This window comes from Rhinopithecus bieti, unplaced genomic scaffold (genome assembly GCF_001698545.2).
Source record: "Rhinopithecus bieti isolate Rb0 unplaced genomic scaffold, ASM169854v2 scaffold_905, whole genome shotgun sequence".
Lineage (NCBI taxonomy): Eukaryota > Metazoa > Chordata > Mammalia > Primates > Cercopithecidae > Rhinopithecus > Rhinopithecus bieti.
The window spans coordinates 1,576,717-1,595,375 of NW_016803348.1; the positions used below are offsets into that span (position 1 = coordinate 1,576,717).

Here is an 18,659-nt window from a genome sequence, read left to right on the forward strand (position 1 = left end):
GTGGCTCATGCCTGTAATCCTAATACTCTGGGAGGCCGAGGCAGACAAATTACCTGAGGTTGGGAGTTCAAAACCAGCGTGAACAACATGGAGAAACCCTGTCTCTACTAAAGATACAAAATTAGTCGGGCATGGTGGCACATGCCTATAATCCCAGCTACTCGGGAGGCTGAGACAGGAGAATCGCTTGAACCCAGGAGGCAGAGGTTGCAGTGAGCTGAGATCGCACCATTGCACTCCAGCCTAGGCAACAAGAGCGAAACTCTGTCTCAAAAAAAGAAAAAAAAAGCAAGGATGGAAGAATGAAAATATCAAATACAGAGCTTTTCTTAGGTTAGTAATTATGAGTTAAACAATCTTTGCTGTTATAAGAAAAGAAACTTTTGGAGAAGCTTTAATTTGTTCCCAAGGATTTGTCCAACTTGCTTTGGGAAGGCAGTCTAGCCTTGAGTTTATTTTTCAAGAATTAAAAAGGTATCTAGCTCACTATTAATTACCCTTTTTTTTTTGAGTAATTGAATAAGTCATTTATTTAGAAACTTCAGTTGGGGGTGAGGATCTTTTAGGGTGGTTGATAGTTGTTTTGACATCCTGACCACAAACTAAAATAATGTGCTTTCAGGTCTGTTTCTTTTTTTAATAAATTCTTCATGTGATGCCAGTATATTTTACCTAAACTCAAGTAGTTCCTAAGTCCTACTGATAGTAGAAATTAACATAAGGATAAACTTTGACAGTATAGTAATATTGCATGTGATAGTGCCTGGCACTTTGTTCTTACAGACTTTCAATACATACTCTTTGAAGAAGTGCAATCATGGGCTAGCCTTTAATGTCTCTTTAATCCTGTCATTTCGTACTTCTAGCTCTGAAGTCAGCTTGGCTTACTTATGATTCTGAAGTACTCATAATTACCTCTTAAAATTCTAGGAGTCACTTCAAAAATTAGAGCTGAGAACCAAAAGTAACACAGATTTGATGCTGTTGTGTAACCAGCATATTCTTGGAACCAACCTTGCCTAAGAGAGAGGAAATTCTAGCATGTTGGAGTGGGAGTGCAGGGGGTGCTCCCCAAAAGCTCAGTTAGAAAAAAATGACACTAATTAAGTGAAAAAATTTTTACACAAAATGCTGCAGGGATTCAGTTTTCTGTTGAGGCATCTCAAATACAAATCATCTTACGGGTTTACAATTCTGAAAGCTGTAACTAGACACAAGGTCTGTCTTAATGTTATCAAATTAAAATATGGCAACTTATTTATCTAGTATCTACCAGCTTCTTTTTTTTTCGAGATAGAGTCTCCCTCTGTCACCCAGGCTAGAGTGCAGTGATGCCATCTCGGCTTACTGCAGCCTCTGCCTCCCAGATTCAAGCGATTCTCCTGCCCCAGCCTCCTGCGTAGCTGGGATTACAGGCGCTCGCCACCATGTGCAGCTCATTTTTGTATTTTTAGTAGAGACAGGGTTTCACCATGTTGGCCAGGCTGGTCTCCAATTCCTGACCTCAAGTGATCCACCTGCCTGGGCCTCCCAGAGTACAGGGATTACAGGTGTGAGGCACTGTGCCCAGCTGAGTATCTACCAGTTCCTAATTCCAGTTCCATGTTTCAGCTTATAAAATAACTAAAAGTAATCAAAATATATACAAAATATATATTTTGTAAGGTATATACAATGTATATATTTTGTAAGGAATATACAATGCATATATTTTGTAAGGAATATACAACGTATATATTTTGTAAGGTATATACAAAATATATATTTAAATCTGGTAGCTTGGTTAATTAAGGACTAGTATAAAAAATTAACATAAGGTACACTTGGGACCTTAAAAGACTTTCATTTCTCTCCCCTTCCTTCATCTCTCCTCCTTCACTTCATTTATTATTCTAGGCATGGCAAATGTCAGATGTCTGATTTGAAGACTAATATGAACATATCTAGGTAATAAAATGGAAAGTCCCTATTTCAACATTCTTAATGGAATCCTTCTTTGGGAAATTATTATTAGTCTTCTGGTTTAAACATTTATATAGTGTAAATGCAAAATAAAAATGATTGCATCAAATTATGGGTTTTTTTTTTTTTTGATGCTTTGCAAGAAAATACTTAAATGTGAGTCATACATTTTTCCAGTTCGGCATTTAAACTGCAGACTTCAACCACAGTTGTGATTGTTTTTAGTTTGTTAGCTGCCTGGAGTGTTATTTTAAGAAAGCAGAAGCACCATCATTTGCACACTCCTTATAGATCACACACCTTAACCCTGACTTTTTTTGCTCCCGTTTTCAGAAGAAGTGAAGTCAAGATGAAGAACCATTTGCTTTTCTGGGGAGTCCTGGCCATTTTGTTAAGGCTGTTCATGTAAAAGGTATGTGATATTTAGAAAATCAAAGGAAAATATAGGACAGATCTGTTTTTCAGTTTTAAACATTTATGCCTATGCTTTGGTTGGCCAGCAGGCCAGCTACTGTTTCTAACATGCTTTTATCTTTCTATGGCAGTTGACTTTACACAGATAAGAATCTTTTAATTATTTTTTCTCTTAGTTATTTGCCTACTACAAACTAGAGAATAAGAAATTAGCTAACTACAGATAGTCCTACTTATATGAACGTCCACACTGAATCTTAAAAATCTATAATCCTTCCCTTGAGTCTCTTAAATTAATATTCTGGAGAAGTGAAATAATAATTACTGTAAGTACAACATGGAATGCATTGGGATTTTATTTCCCCAAAGAGGCTGGTATTGGTTTTAACAGCTTTCCTGGATCTGAGCCCACAGATTTATTATGACCCTTTAACAATGTTTAATGTTATACAGGTTGCCTATAAATTGATGACTGAACTTTTGTTATTTTGTTTATTGATCTTTCAAACAACTTCAGAAAATGGAATACATTCTGAATTTAGAGGTACAGTATTAAATAATTTTCATTTAGAAGGGCACATTAAAATTTGTCTGGATTGTTCCTATCACTGAGTCTGTGGTTCTTATTTCAAGACAAATAATGACAGAAATGTGATTAGGAATAGACATTATATATATATATTATACTAATTTAGCATCAAGAATAACTTTCTAATGATTTAAAATATAAAATATTACTAAAGGATGTACAACGTAAGTATATGTACATATCTAAAAATATATGATATATATAATGGGGCTATTTCCCTATAAACCCTACAATGACTTTATAGGGAGGTAGCCCTATTGTAGCTGAGGAGCATACTGAATGCATATCACTTTCACAGCATCATAAAGTAGGAAAATTGTAAGTAGAACCATGGTAAGCTGGGGACCATCTGTATATAAAATAGCTATCACTTACTGAATATGATATTCTAGGTATCATGCTAATTCCTTTACATATAATATTCCATTTAATTCTCTCAGTAACCATGTGAAGATAAATACTATTATTACTTCTGACATACAGTTGAGCCAGTTGAGTCTTACAGAGGTGAAATAACTTACCAAAGTCATACATCAAGCAAGAGAGTAAGTAGAACCCAGGCAATCTGACCCTATAGCCCACACTCCTACTATCCTATTCTGCCTTGTGTAAGGCAATCACTTTTTAGTAAACTCATTATGGTCATATCTAGCATATGTTGTTAAATCTATTTTCTTATTTGTTTGAACTGAATTACGTTTAACACATATTCATTGAACAGCTACTATGTGTCAGATGCTCTTGGAATAAAGTAAAGCACAGTCCCTAATATCAGGTTTGTTAGGAAAAATACTGCCTGTTGGTGAGATCAAATGTTAGACTCTAAGTCTTAGTGAATTGAAAGTATTTGTAAATTTTCTGACAGCTATGTATTTCTGATAGATGTTAGGCTGCCTAATATTTTTATATATTAACTTCCCAGGTTTCTGGTAAGGAAATAATTATATGCTATAATAGAATATAGACATTTTCTATTTAAGACTCAATAGTTAAGTCACTCCTCAACAATCTGTATTTTTGGTCAGGCATTATGTGCTTATTTATGTTTCACTGAGAAAAAACATTTAAGAGTCATGGATACACAAGTAGAAAAGAGGACATCATTTAGGTCATTTTACCTTTTTCAGATGTTAATGAGTTATTTCATTACCTTGAATTGACTCCATAATGTTTCTTTCCAATATTACACAGACTGTGTCAGAAGATTCATTAGGAACTTATGAATAATGGTGTAATAATGCATTATAAAGTGCTTCAAACAATTACAAGTACAATAACAATGGTCTTAAAATGTTTTTGTAGTGGCTCTTATCATTAAGACTGAAATACTGCATTAGGTTCTCTCTGCTCTGGGAATCGTCACAGGAACAGACTTCCAGTTAAAATTATAACTATTCTGATCATTTAAACTTTATAACTTGAATTCATGTGCTAAATCTGTGTTTTTCTTAGTTGAGGCTTAATGAGAGGAATTGTTAAAGGTCACTTAGCTAAAATTATACGAATACAGCATATTTAACATCATCGTTATTATTATTATTATTATTTTATTTTTATTTTTATTTATTTATTTTTTTTTTGAGATGGAGTCTCACTGTCGCCCAGACTGGAGTGCAGTGGTACAATCTCAGCTCACTGCAACCTCCACCTCTGAGGTTCAAGCGATTCTTCTGCCTCAGCCTCCCTGGTAGCTGGGACTACAAGTGTGCACCACCACACCTGGCTAATTTTTGTGTTATTAGTAGAGACAGGGTTTCGCCATATTGACAGGCTGGTCTGGAACTCCTGAACTCATTATCCACCCACCTCGGCCTCCCAAAGTGCTGGGATTACAGGCGTGAGCCACTGCACCCGGCCAGCATCATCATCATTATTATTTAGCGCTCTTATTTAATAGCATTACTTATGTAAAGCTATTATTGAATTTTTAGAATCTGGTAATTTGCTGGGCACGGTGGCTCACGCCCATAATCCCAGCACTTTGGGAGGCCGAGGCTGGTGGATCAGCTGAGGTCAGGAGTTCGAGACCAGCCTGACCAACGTGGTGAAACTTGGTCTCTACTAAAAATACAAAAATTAGATGGGCATGGTGGCACATGCCTGTAATCCCAGCTACTTGAGAGGTTGAGGCAGGAGAATCGCTTGAACCCGGGAGGCGGAGGTTGCAGTGAGCTGAGATTGCGCCATTGCACTGCAGCCTGGGCAACAAGAGTGAAACTCTGTCTCAAAAATAGAAAATTAAAATAAAACCTGTTAGTCCAAATCCAGATGATACAAAATTTCCTTTGTTTATTCCTTGCAATACTTATCAAGGTTGGGTGCGGTGGCTCTGTAATCCCAGCACTTTGGGAGGCTTGAAGCAGATGGATCACTTGAGGTCAGGAGTTTAAGACCAGCCTGGGCAACATGGTGAAACTCCATCTGTGCTAAAAAAAAACCACAAAGATCTAGCCAGGCGTGATGGTGCACACCTGTAGTCCCAGCTACTTGGGAGGCCGAGGCAGGAAAATCGCTTGAACCCGGGAGGCAGAGGTTGCAGTGAGCTGAGATCGTGCCACTGCACTCCAGCCTGGGTGACAGAGTGAGACACTATCTCAAACAAACAAACGAACAACTTATCAGACCTTTTTGTCTAATATTCAGATGAGACAATAAATTTTGATATTCAAAGTTAAGGCTTAAATGGTTATATGTGTATTTATTCATTTATTCATTTTTTTCTGTATACAGGCATATTCAATTGAGATTGTACCTCATAATATTTCTAAATTGCTTTTGCAAATTTATAGCACTTTATGTCATACATACTCTTTTTAAATAATTCTTTTTTTTTTCCTTTTTTTGGAGATGAAGTCTCACTCTGTTGCCCAAGCTGGAGTGCAGTGGCATGATCTTGGCTCACTGCCACCTCCACCTCCCGGGTTCAAGTGATTCTCCTGCCTCAGCCTCTCGAGTAGCTGGGACTACAGGCATTCACCACTATGCCCGGCTAATTTTTGTATTTTAATAGAGACGGGGTTTCACTATGTTGGCCAGGCTGGTCTTGAACTCCTGACCTTGTGATCTGCCTGCCTCGGCCTCCGAAAGTCCTGGATTACAGGCATGAGCCACTGCACCCTGCTTAAAATAATTCTTATAAGAAATATAGTCTTTATTATTTTTTATTGAATTATGTACTATGATAATCTGTTATGAAAAGGCAGATAATTGTGGTAGAGAATATTTAAAAGTCATACAAAATAAGGTTATCTTGGAGGAAAACATGCCTGTTCTTAACTATAATACAATTTATCCAAAAAAAATTTTAAGTACAAATGAGAGTTCAGGAAGGATGTGAAAATCAGAATTATTTCATCCCACGTTCCCATACACTGGTTCAAGAAAAAAGTGAAAATTCCTTTTAGAGTACTTTTGGATTTCCTTCACTGTGATGTAAGATTCTGCTTAGAGAACAAATGGATAAAGTTGAGAAAACCAACCATAAAACTATTTTCTGCAGGCAAGAAAGATAAAATAACTCAATGCAAAATATATAAATTGACATTTGTTTTCCTTTCTTTGTAATACGTTTACCTTTCAAGCTCAAGAAGATGAAAGGATTGTTCTTGTTGACAACAAATGTAAGTGTGCCCGGATTACTTCTAGGATCATCCGTTCTTCCGAAGATCCTAATGAGGACATTGTGGAGAGAAATATCCGAATTATGTATGTGGCATTCCATATTCCTTTTTTTCCTGTTCTAAGCAGAGATACTTTCTGACACTAAGCATTGTTTGAATGTAATACCTACATCTTTACTCCCCTTTTTGCTGTGTAGCACTTTACATGAGTAAAGAGTTGAATCTTGTGAATGAACTTGAGGCAATTTTATTGAAATTAGAGGTAAGAATGAAAGATTACAGGCAATCTAAAATCAGTGGGCTACATCAAATTATAAACAAAGGCTGTTATCTAGTCATCAACATGCACTGTTATATGAAGTTATTTCTATTTATTTATTTTTGATTGCTTGTTTTTGAGACAGGGTCTCACTCTGTCACCCAGGCTAGAGTGCAGTGGCAAGATCACTGCTTACTGCAGCCTCGAACTCCCAGGCTTAAGTGATCCTCCTCAGTAGATGGAACTACAGGCATGCACCACCACACCTGGATAATTTTTTATTTTTCTCTAGAGACAGGGTCTCACTATGTTGCCCAGGCTGTTCTCGAACTTCTGAGCTCAAGCGATCCTCCTGCCTTGGCCTCCCAGAGTGCTAGGATTATAGGCCTGGGCCACCACGCCTGGCCAAGTTATTTCAATTTGAATCAGAACTTTCAGTTGCCCTTGATCAGTTCAAACTGAAACTGCAGATAACACTAAAGTCTTATTTTGTACCATATATAGATAACTGAGTCTTTTACACTGTAATCAGATGTCTGCATCGAGATAAGGCAGACTGATCACATTAACTAATTTGATTCGATCTCACTTTTAGATTGGATTTCAGATATTCATTTCATTTCACACACAGTCCAGAGTTATATGCTATATAGCTCTTTTTCAATAGCAAGAATGCTGATACTATTTGAGAAATTAGATTTCTATTGGATCCAATCAGTTATAAGTTTTCCTTGTAAACCACTCCTACCTTAATAGTTTTTCCCCAATGGAATCTCCTATAGAAAGAGAACAGGGCATTCCATTCCTTTCAATCAATGGGAAAAGTATAATGTGTTTAAGAATTTTGTTTTAAGTTCTGTCTGGGACACTTAATAGCTGTGTGTTCTTGTATGCAAGTTACTTATCTACTTTGAACTTCAACTTTTTCATCTTTAAATGAGGAAAAAAATCATGCTTAACTCGTAGGATTATTGTAAAAATAAATAGAGAATATTCCTTTTAGAGCTTATATATTTCTGGGACATATTAAAAAATATTTACTATTATTTATTCACCTAATCTATGTGCCAATTATTGTCACTATCCTGCTTAAAAGCCTTGTGATGGTTTCCCCAGCATTGATCTTAGGATATATTACAAATGCCTTGGCCTGACCTACAAAGCTTAGCATAACTCTCAAGATCATCCATTGCCACTTTTCTTTTACTTTATGTTTAAAAATTCAGCACTACTGGGGCTGGGCGTGATGACTCACGCCTGTAATCGCAGCACTTTGGGAGGCCAAGGTGGGCAGATCACCTGAGGTCAGGAGTTTGAGACCAGTCTGGCCAACATGGTGAAACCCGGTCTCTACTGAAAATACAAAAATTAGCCGGGCATAGTGGCAGGTGCCTGTAATCCCAGCTACTCGGAAGGCTGAGGCAGGAGAATTGCTTGAACCCGGGACGCGGAGTTTGCGGTGAGCCGAGATCACATCATTGCTGCACTCCAGCCTGGGGGACAAGAGCAAGACTTCCTTAAAAAGTAAAAAATAAAATAAATAAATAAATTCAGGACTGCTGTAATGTCTCTATTTCCCCACATTCACAGTGCTTTTATACCTGTTAGTTCCTCTGTTTGAAGAACTCTGTCCCACCCCTCTTAGCCTAGTTAACTCCTTCTCAATGTGCATGTCTTAGTTCAGCCATCACTTCCTCTAGCAGGTTTTCTTTGACCACTGAGATCCTGCCCACATAGCTTCGTGTTAGGGATAGAACAGCTGGAGTAGTGGGTAATTGGAAAGAATGGCATACATAACATTGGCACTTAAGCCATGTTGAAGAGTGTCTATCCTATGTTTAAACCTCCAGGAGGAGATTTTTTAAATGGCTCTCCATGATCTTCTAATTCATCTTTTATTTTATGAAATGACTCTTTTATATTATATTGTTTACTGAAATCAGATAATTTAGATGCTTCATGACACTTTACCTGATGTGTTGATCTTCCCTGTTCTGATTTCTGAAAGTATGTTACCATTGCTGTGCCATTATGGTATTATTATTATTATTATTATTATTATTATTATTATTATTATTTTGAGATGGACTCTCCCTCTGTCACCCAGGCTGGAATGCAGTGCTGCGATCTTGGCTCACTGCAACCTCTGCCTCTTGGGTTCAAGCAATTCGCCTGCCTCAGCCTCCCCGAGTAGCTGGGACTAAAGGCACATACCACCATGCCCAGCTAATATTTTTGTATTTTTAGTAGAGACAAAGTTTCACCATATTGGCCAGGCTAGTCTCAAACTCTTGACCTCAGGTGATCTGCCCACCTTGGCCTCCCAAAGCACAGACATGAGCCACCATGCCCAGCTATTATTTTTTTTGAGACAGAGTCTCACTGTGTTGCCCAGGCTGGAGTGTAGTAGCATGATCTTGGCTCACTGCAACATCTGCCTCCCGGGTTCAAGCAATTCTCCTGCCTCAGCCTCCTGAGTAGCTGGGACTACATGTGCGTGCCACATCTCCCGGCTAATTTTTGTATTTTTAGTGGAGATAGGATTTCACCATGTTGGCCAGGCTGGGCTTGAACTCCTGACTTCAAGCAATCTACCCACCTCAGCGTCCCGAAGTGCTGGGATTACAGGCATGAGCCATCATGTAGGTAACAATAATACCTGCCATTATGGTAGTATTCCCAACTCCATTACTTATTAAAATGATGTGACTTTGGGCAAGTTACTTAACTAAGTCTTTTTCTTAAACTTTAAAAAAAGGGATAATTATGTATGTATGTGTGAATATATACACATATACTTTATAGGATTGTGAGGGTTAAATACAATAATTCATAAAAGAACAGTGTTTGGCTTATAGTAGCCTCTCAAAAATGTTTATTACCTTGTCTTTCTCATTATTTAAAGCTTTTTCTGATATTACTGGAGTCTTTACAGTCTTATTAAGAATAGATTCATTCATTCATTCAACGAATGTTTATTTAGTAACTGCCAAATATTAAGGGTTGGCGGTGGGGATAAAACAGTTTATTTAAAATACAGTCCATTTCTTAAGAGAATTTATAGTCTAACGGGAAACCTTAAACAATTAAAAAGGCAATTACAATTCTGTATTGTAAGTGCTATGATAGGAACGGGCATGGGTTGTTATAGGAGCACTGAGGAGGGGTACCCAGTCCAATCCTCAGGGAGAGGAGAAGGGTGGCAGTGGGAGGCAGGAAAGGGTGTTTGGAATAAGTGGTGGGATGGATGATGGCTGTTAGCTCAATAGGAGTTTGCTGGCTAAATGTGTGTGGGGAGTGAGAGAATTAATAGGTGGGGCAGGTCATTCCAGGAAAAGGAAATAGATTGCTGTGAGGATTAGATGAGATCATCACGTAATATGCTTAGCATAGTACCAGGCACACTGTAACCAGTATTATATGTTAGAACTGTTATTGTTAAGATGGGAGATGAGAAAAGCATGGTACGTTTGTGGAACTGCAAGTGATTGTTTACAGCTGGCATGCACTGTGGAGCGTGACATTGTGAGAGATGAAGCTGGAGAGTTAGGGGCATATTAGGATGTGCCTTCTATGCTATTTTGAGGATACCCTGTTATCTGTGGAGAGACGCTAGAAGTTTTAAGCAGAGAAGGAAATTAAGCTTGCATTTTAGAAAGGACGTTTGGCCATAATGTGACCAGTGCTTTGAAAGGGGCAAGACAAAAGGAAGACAGTGTTATAATCTAGGAGAGGATAGTGGTGTCCTGAATTAAGGCAGTAATAATGAGAAGAGAGGCAAGTGGATGGATTTCACACATGAAAATAATTAGAATCAACTGGACTGTGAGATTGAGTAGATGTGTGACGGGGGAGGATTCAGGTATGATAATCAGGTTTCTGGCTTGGATAATATTGCTAAATACTGAGTTAGGAAACAAGTTTTTTGTTGTTCCTTTTGGTAGAGAGGGGTGCATATGAGAAGGAATGATGACTTACATGAAAAAAATTTTAAAGTTAATGAAATCACCTCAACTTGTTGACAATCATTATCTAATTTTTCACAGGACATCACATGAAAAAGTTCCAGCTTTGCTACTTAATTTTTGTGTGAACTTGGGTGGACCACTAACCTCTCCTATTTATGACTTCCTCTCCTCTAAAATCTGGATAATAATATCTGTCTGTCCATTTCACAAATACTGAACATATTCCATATGCCACATACCTAGCTAGGCACTGGGAATACATAAATGTTTTTACCTCAAGGAACTTACATAGCCCAGGGAAGCAACCACTCTGTAGACAAGCAACTATGATATGGTATTCAATATAATAAATATATATGAGCAGTAATGAGACTGCAGAGGAAGAAGTTTGTTGAAGGGTGAGGATAACATCAATATAATTATTACAGAGGTAAAACCTGAGTTGAGTTTTAAAGGAAAAGCAAAAATTTGCCAAGTCAGCAAAGATAGTTGACAGCGGAGTTGCTGTGAGGTTTATTTTGAATGAGACATATTTAAAACATAGCAAGTTACCAAAAAAATCTGAGTAATGGTATTACTCTAGAGTGCTTATAGAGTACTAAATGCAATGATAAGTACTGTTCTGATGAAATAGTGGCAGTATACCTATTACCAAAAACAACAATATCTGTATTTCATTGTTTTAACTTTGTTTTCTTTATTTTCTTTTAGTGTTCCTCTGAACAACAGGGAGAATATCTCTGATCCCACCTCACCATTGAGAACCAAATTTGTGTACCATTTGTCTGACCTGTAAGATATATTTTTTTCCATAGTAATATAGATGTGGAAGTTAATAGCTTTTAATTTTAACCTTGTAAGATTTTTTTCAAAATATGTTGGAGTATAAACATTTACAAATGTAATCTGAACTTTTGAATACATTAATTCCTATGTTAATTATTAGGTATCATAAATTCATAAAACTTTGTCACAGATAAAATTTAGCTATACATTTTTTCTAAAGAAAAAATTATTGGCATTCATAGAAAGGCCAATTTCTCTTAATAGTTCAATAAGTAGATTTGATCTTATGAACAGGCAGGTGTTTCTTTGGAAATGACAGACTCCAACATCAATTTTTTAAGAAAAATTCTCCCTTTCTTGTCACTATAAATAACTTGTTTAAACAGGTATACAGTTGGGAATAAGCCTAACATGGTAGAAATTGCTGTGTGGTATAGATAAAATAATCATATTATCACATCATTAATCATATTGCTTATTTTCAACTAATATATATTAAAGATTGGAAAATCCCATAAGCTCTTCTGTATTGTAGAGCTTCTTATGTCTGAAAGGAGTCATCCTTTGCTGTCACGGCAGAGCTGCAAGAACTAATTGATTTTGGATTGAAATGTGTAGTCGCATTTTGAGACAGCATTTGAGGGGATTGTCTAATGCATATGTTTGCTTTTCAGCTGTAAAAAATGCGATCCTACAGAAGTGGAGCTGGATAATCAGATAGTTACTGCTACCCAGAGCAATATCTGTGATGAAGACAGTGCTACAGAGACCTGCTACACTTATGACAGAAACAAGTGCTACACAGCTGTGGTCCCATTCACATATGGTGGTGAGACCAAAATGGTGGAAGCAGCCTTAACCCCAGATTCCTGCTATCCTGACTAATTTAAGTCATTGCTGACTGCATAGCTCTTTTTCTTGAGAGGCTCTCCATTTTGATTCAGAAAGTTTGCATATTGATTACCAATGAATTTGAAACCAGGGTTTTTTTTTTTGGATGATGTAAAACCAACTCCCTGCCACCAAAATAATTAAAATAGTCACATTGTTATCTTTATTAGGTAATCACTTCTTAATTATATGTTCACACTCTAAGTATCAAAATCTGCCAATTATCCTGCTTACCTGAAAGAGGTATGCTTCCTTAGGAATAAAACAGTTTCTAGCATTAAAAAAATAGACAAGGGGAGAAAATAAAATGCAAGGAGTAAAATCAGGAGGCATAACAAAATGTTGCCCTTTCTCTGCCTTTGACTTGGAGAGCCAGAGCTTTTGAATTTTCCATACTATTCTCTCTTTAAAAGTTTCACTATATAGAGAACATACATGTGTAAACATAGGTCAATTATATGTCTTCATTAGAAAATAATAGTTGAAAACATGTTTTGAGCCAGGCACGATGGCTCAATCCTATAATCCCAGCACTCTGGGAGGCTGAGGCAGGCAGATCACTGGAGGCCACGAGCTTAAGACCAGTCTGGCCAACATGGCAAAACCTCGTCTCTACTAAAATACAAAATAAGCCAGGCATGGTGGCACACACTTATGATCCCAGCTACTCAGAAGGCTGAGGCACAAGAATCGCTTGAACCCGGGGGGCAGAGTTTGCAATGAGCCCAGATCCCGCTGCTGCACTCCAGCCTGGGCAACGGAGAGAAATCCTGTCTCAAAACAAAACAAACAAAAAAACAACAAAAAAGCATGTTTTGGAACTATTTATAAAATAATTTAAAATGAAATCTCTACTGTTTATGAAATCCATTAGCTGAATAATTAAATGCATAATTGAAAATGTATTTTGACATAACACTAGACTTGAAAGCAGATGATACATTTTCACCTTTTTTTGATAATCAGGTTAGCGTAAGAAATTCCCATTGGAAACCATCTATGTTGTAAATGAATCTAATGAAATATGTATTCCAAAATATTTATACTCTAGCACAGTTTGAACAATTAACTAGATTCATAAGCATAGAAAAGAATAACACTTCTATGCAGATGCTCATAGTAAATAGAAATCAAGGAAATTATTTTCACATAGAACATTGGTCAAGTTGTATAATTTCCATTTTGGNCAGGAGGTGTAATAAAATGTTCCTCACATTTCCCCCCCCTTCTTTTTTTTTTTTTTTTTCCTTTTCCTTGGAGAGTCAGAGCTTCTGCGTTTTCTTTACTATTCTCTTTGAAAAATGTTTCACTGTGTAGAGAATATATGTGTATAAACATAGGTCAAATATATGTCTTCATTAGGAAAATAATAATTGGAAAACATGTTCTAAAACTATTTACAAAAATAATTTAAGGTGAAAATCTCTAATATTTATAAAACTAGCTAAATAAATGCATAATTAAAAATATATTTGGACATAACAGACTTGGAAGCAGATGATACAGACTTCTTTTTTTCGTAATCAGGTTAGTGTAAGAAATTCCCATTTGAAACCATCCGTTTTGTAACTGAATCTTATGAAATATATGTATTTCTTGGTACATATTCTCTAGCACAGTCTGAGCAATTAAATAGATTCATAAGCATATACCTGTGTGAAATAATTTGTTGGACAAATTTTGCTCATGTTAACTTTATGTAAGTTAACTTGCTATTGATGAACGGTTTGTAAGTATGATATAATGATGCATTAATTACAGAACTCATACATGTACATATTTGAGGTGGCTTTGCCATTTTATACCCATAATTAAATAAAAGGGCAAAAATCCCTCCTGATAAATACCATGTTTATCATGGTACATAAAACTTCTTTATGGCAGAAAGCCAAGGCCAATTGACATATATATTTAAGGGTACTATGGAAAGTAAATGCTAACTCTGAATTTAAAACAGTGGGAGAATGATTAGTAAGAGTTGGTTTCTTGAAAAGGAATTGTTCTGTTTCCTTCTTTTAAAAAAATGGTAATAGTCATTTTTAGTGACTTCCACCGATTATTCAGTGTTTCTTTAGGGATATGCATAGGACACTCTGGTGCTTCAGTAGAAACCCCAGTTTTGGCGTATTAAAGATACATCCATTCTTGACTGATCTTTAATCTAGAGTGTGGTTTTAGCCAAGTCTTTGAATTTCATTTAGTCAGTAAACATTCATTAAATATTAACCAAATGCACAGGATTGGTCTGTGGTGGTGAAGTTATGGTAAGCACCCTCGAGAAAGTCACTATCACTGCTCACTCCCCAGAACTGTGCTTAGGTGTCATCTTCTCTGTGAGACCCACCCTGACTACTTTTTAAATATTTCAAACTCGATTTCTTTTTCTTAGTCTACTTCCCCCCCCGTGTACTTACCTCCCTCTAGCAGACTATGTAATTTAGTTATGTGTCATGTTTATGGTCTGTCTTCCCTCACTAGAGTGTAATCTCCACAAAGGCATGCACTTTTGCCCATTGATGTGTCCTCACCATCTAGAACAGTGTCTGGCACATGGAGATACTTAATAGATATTTGTTGAATGAATGAACGTGAGTATAGCTTAGGTGAAGAGATAAGACATACACATAAAGAATTATTATTTGGCAGAGCCTGCTGAAGGCAAAGAAATAGCTTCCAAAGAGCTATGATAATTCGTGGGAGACTGCTTCTGAAGAGACCCCTTACTTTCTCCTCATCTTTGCCTTAGTTTCTTGGTGTACCCAGTAGAAAAAGTATTGTAGATCCACATCGCAGATCCTTATAGGAGAGACCCCTATTCCAGCATTATTACCTCATTAAATGCTAGCTGGAAGAAGGCTGCAATTTGTAGTCCCACAAGTCTTCCTTCTTTCAGAAGTTCAGTTAAACTCTGATACTACCATATTAGTAACAATTTAGTACTTACTATGTTAGGTACCAATGTAAGTGCTTTATAAATATTAACTTATTCAATATAAATCCGGAGTAGCTGGTGATTCTTAAATGAGAGTTATTGAGGAAACATTAAAGCCTTTGTTAAGTTGTATTCAAACATTTGCTGGTATTAGTGGAATATTTAGAGGGACACACTAAGGAATCAATGTAAGATGTGGTGGCCATGAAAGGAGCCTCTCAGTTCTCTGCAAGGAATGTGATTGACCTATAGTTCTGAGATCCACTGTGTTTGCACAAGGGACACTAAGGTCAGTTCCTGGGAGACACAGGACTCTTCTGATGGGGCACTGACTTGGGGGCTCATTATCTTTGCTGAAAATTTCTTAGCACTGCACCTCTAGACATTATCTGTCCAATCATCCTTCCTATCCTCTTTGCTCCACATGGGTAAGACCTGCATCAGGATCCGATGACTCAACCTTCTTCAGCTCCCTTCCCGTTTTCCCTCAGAGATGTTTTCCTAATAAATCTCTTGCACCCACTAATCTCATCTTGCAATTCCGCAGAGTCCAAATTAACACAATACTAATTATGACGTATCTGATTTAGTGATGATAATGATGATAGCATTCTTCAAGTACCAAATGACTTATCTATGTCATCTCATTTTATCCTTACAATAAGTTTTTGGGTATTTCATATTATAAATGAGAAAACCAACTAAGTGGATAATTAGCCATTTGAGTGGTTCATTTATCTAGTAAATGGCAATCAAAAGTCTGAATTACTCTGCGATAGTCTTAACAAATATCAGTTGAGGTTCTTAGAGAATCATGTTCACTGTAACATTTTCTTAAACCTCATGAGATATTTTGAGGTTAATGTGACCAATTCATTGACCTGTCATAAGTCTATTATCATTTTGTACTTTTGCCCCGCTTTTAAATTTTAATTAAATGGATGACATTTAAAAAAGACAGGCATAAATAGGTACAATTGGTAAGAAATGTTTTTGTTCTGCATAGTTCTTGACAAGTTAGCCATTTGCTCAGGTAAGCACACTCAGCACCAGCCAGATTAAAATTATATTAATTAGCATTAAAAGTAAAGTTCTTTAATGGAATTTCCAGGTCTTGGCTTTGGGGTGGCAGTATAGTCTAGTGAATAAATCCATGGTCTATATTGAAATACATACTCTAAGTAACATTGGGCAAGTTAATTCAAAGATTGCTTCCTCATTTGAAAATGGGAGCAAAATAACTACATAGATTTTGTAAAATAAGGATGCATGCTGTGTATATCACTTATTACCACTGTGGTAGCAATTAGCAACAATCCATAAATTACAGTTATTATGTGTTAATTTTCTTTGGCTCTTCTCCCTGCCTAAGCAACAAATAAGAAAAGAATGTAAATATATGTGAATATATATTGGATCAGTGATTTTCTGTTTTTTTTTTTTCAGACGGAGTTTTGCTCTTGTTGCCCAGGCGGAAGTGCAATGACACGATCTTGGCTCGCCACAACCTCTGCCTCCTGGGTTCAAGTGATTCTCCTGCCTCAGCCTCTCGAGTAGCTGGGATTACAGGCATGCGCCACAACGCCTGGCTAATTTTTTGTATTTTTAGTAGAAGACGGGGTTTCTCCATGTTGGTCAGGCTGGTCTCAAACTCCCGACCTCGAGTGATCTGCCCTCACCTCGGCCTCCCAAAGTGCTGGGATTACTGGTGTGAGCCACTGCGCCCGGCAGGATCAGTGATTTTCAAACTTTAGAGTATATGAGAATTACCTGGAGGACTCATGAAAGTAGATTGCTGAGCCCCACCTCAGAAATACTGATCAAGTAGCTCAGAGATGCAGCTGGAGACATTGCAGGGCTCACAAATTCCTCAGGTGCTACTGAGGCTGGGAATTGCAGGAGAGCCACTACTTTATAATCATAAACCTCCACTTCCATCTAGTGGTTGAGTTACAAAATACAATGAATATACATTTTTAACACGCATTGTTTTGTTGAATTCTCCTAACACTCCGTGAAGTAAGTACTGTCTTCACTTTACAAATGGTAAAACTGAGCTGTGAGGGTGATGAAGTACCTGCCTAATGTTTTTCAGGTATCTGGAGAACTGATGATTAGCTCCAAGGCTGTCAGACTCCAAAGTCAAAGCTCTCAGTCAGTATGTTATCCTGTCTAAATATCCTTCAAACTGTCTTTCCTCGGTGATTCCACTTCTGAGGAAATAACCAGAAATACGGACAGAGATCGAGATATCTATTACGATATGATTTATAATAGTGAAAACTCATAGGAAACTTTAAGTCCATCATCAAGGGATTGGTAATACAGGTATACTTCAAAATATTTTAAAGACAACTGAAGTATCATATGTTTTAAAATTTATGGAAATTGATATACGATGTGAAGAGGAAAATGTAGGATTTTGCATAAAGGAATGACTTTAAGAAAATTCCCGGCCGGGCGCGGTTGTTCAAGCCTGTAATCCCAGCACTTTGGGAGGCTGAGGCGGGCGGATCATAAGGTCAGGAGATCGAGACCATCCTGGCTAACACAGTGACACCCCGTCTCTACTAAAAATACAAAAAATTAGCCAGGCGTGGTGGCGGGTGCCTGTAGTCCCAGCTACTTGGGAGGCTGAGGCAGAAGAATGGCCAGAACCTGGGAGGCGGAGTTTGCAGTGAGCCAAGATCTTGCCACTGCACTCCAGCCTAGTGGACAGAGCCAGACTCCCTCTCAAAAAAGAAAAAAAGAAAAAAGAAAATTCCCTACACATACATAGGAAAAGACTTGAGGGAAATAGGCCAAAATGTTATTTTTTTGTTTCCTTTTACATTTTAGTATAGAATGTTCCAAATATTCTACAAAGACTGTATATTTTATAATTAGAAAAGTGTTAATTATTAAACTTTTAATATTAATTAATAAATTAATACTAATTTTGGTGAAATTCTAAATTTTTATTCATTTGCATAAGATAAAGAGAGTGGTATTTACTTAAAATCTACTCTGTACTCAGCACAGTGCTATGAGGGCCACATAAGAAGAATAAGAACTGGGTCTCACTTTTTCAATTTTCCTATTTCTTCTATAGGCAAAACTAACACAGGAAAAAATTAGCACACAGTATAAGACACATTTGTGATTAAATATTAAAGATCGGCTGGGCATGGTGGCTTACACCTGTAATCCCAGCACATGCGGAGGCTGAGCTGTGTGGATCACTTGAGGCCAGGAATTC

The 18,659-nt window shown here is 37.1% G+C and overlaps 1 protein-coding gene across 1 annotated transcript; it reads left to right on the forward strand.

Annotated features, from left to right (window-relative positions):
* The first annotated feature begins 2,147 nt into the window (after positions 1 to 2,147).
* Positions 2,148 to 14,138, forward strand: JCHAIN (joining chain of multimeric IgA and IgM). The gene is given in 6 exon segments (XM_017879156.1): positions 2,148 to 2,345; positions 2,348 to 2,374; positions 6,547 to 6,670; positions 11,524 to 11,604; positions 12,273 to 12,818; positions 13,683 to 14,138. Coding segments are annotated over 5 exon segments (477 nt in total). The 5' UTR covers positions 2,148 to 2,311; the 3' UTR covers positions 12,484 to 12,818; positions 13,683 to 14,138.
* The last annotated feature ends 4,521 nt before the right edge of the window (positions 14,139 to 18,659 follow it).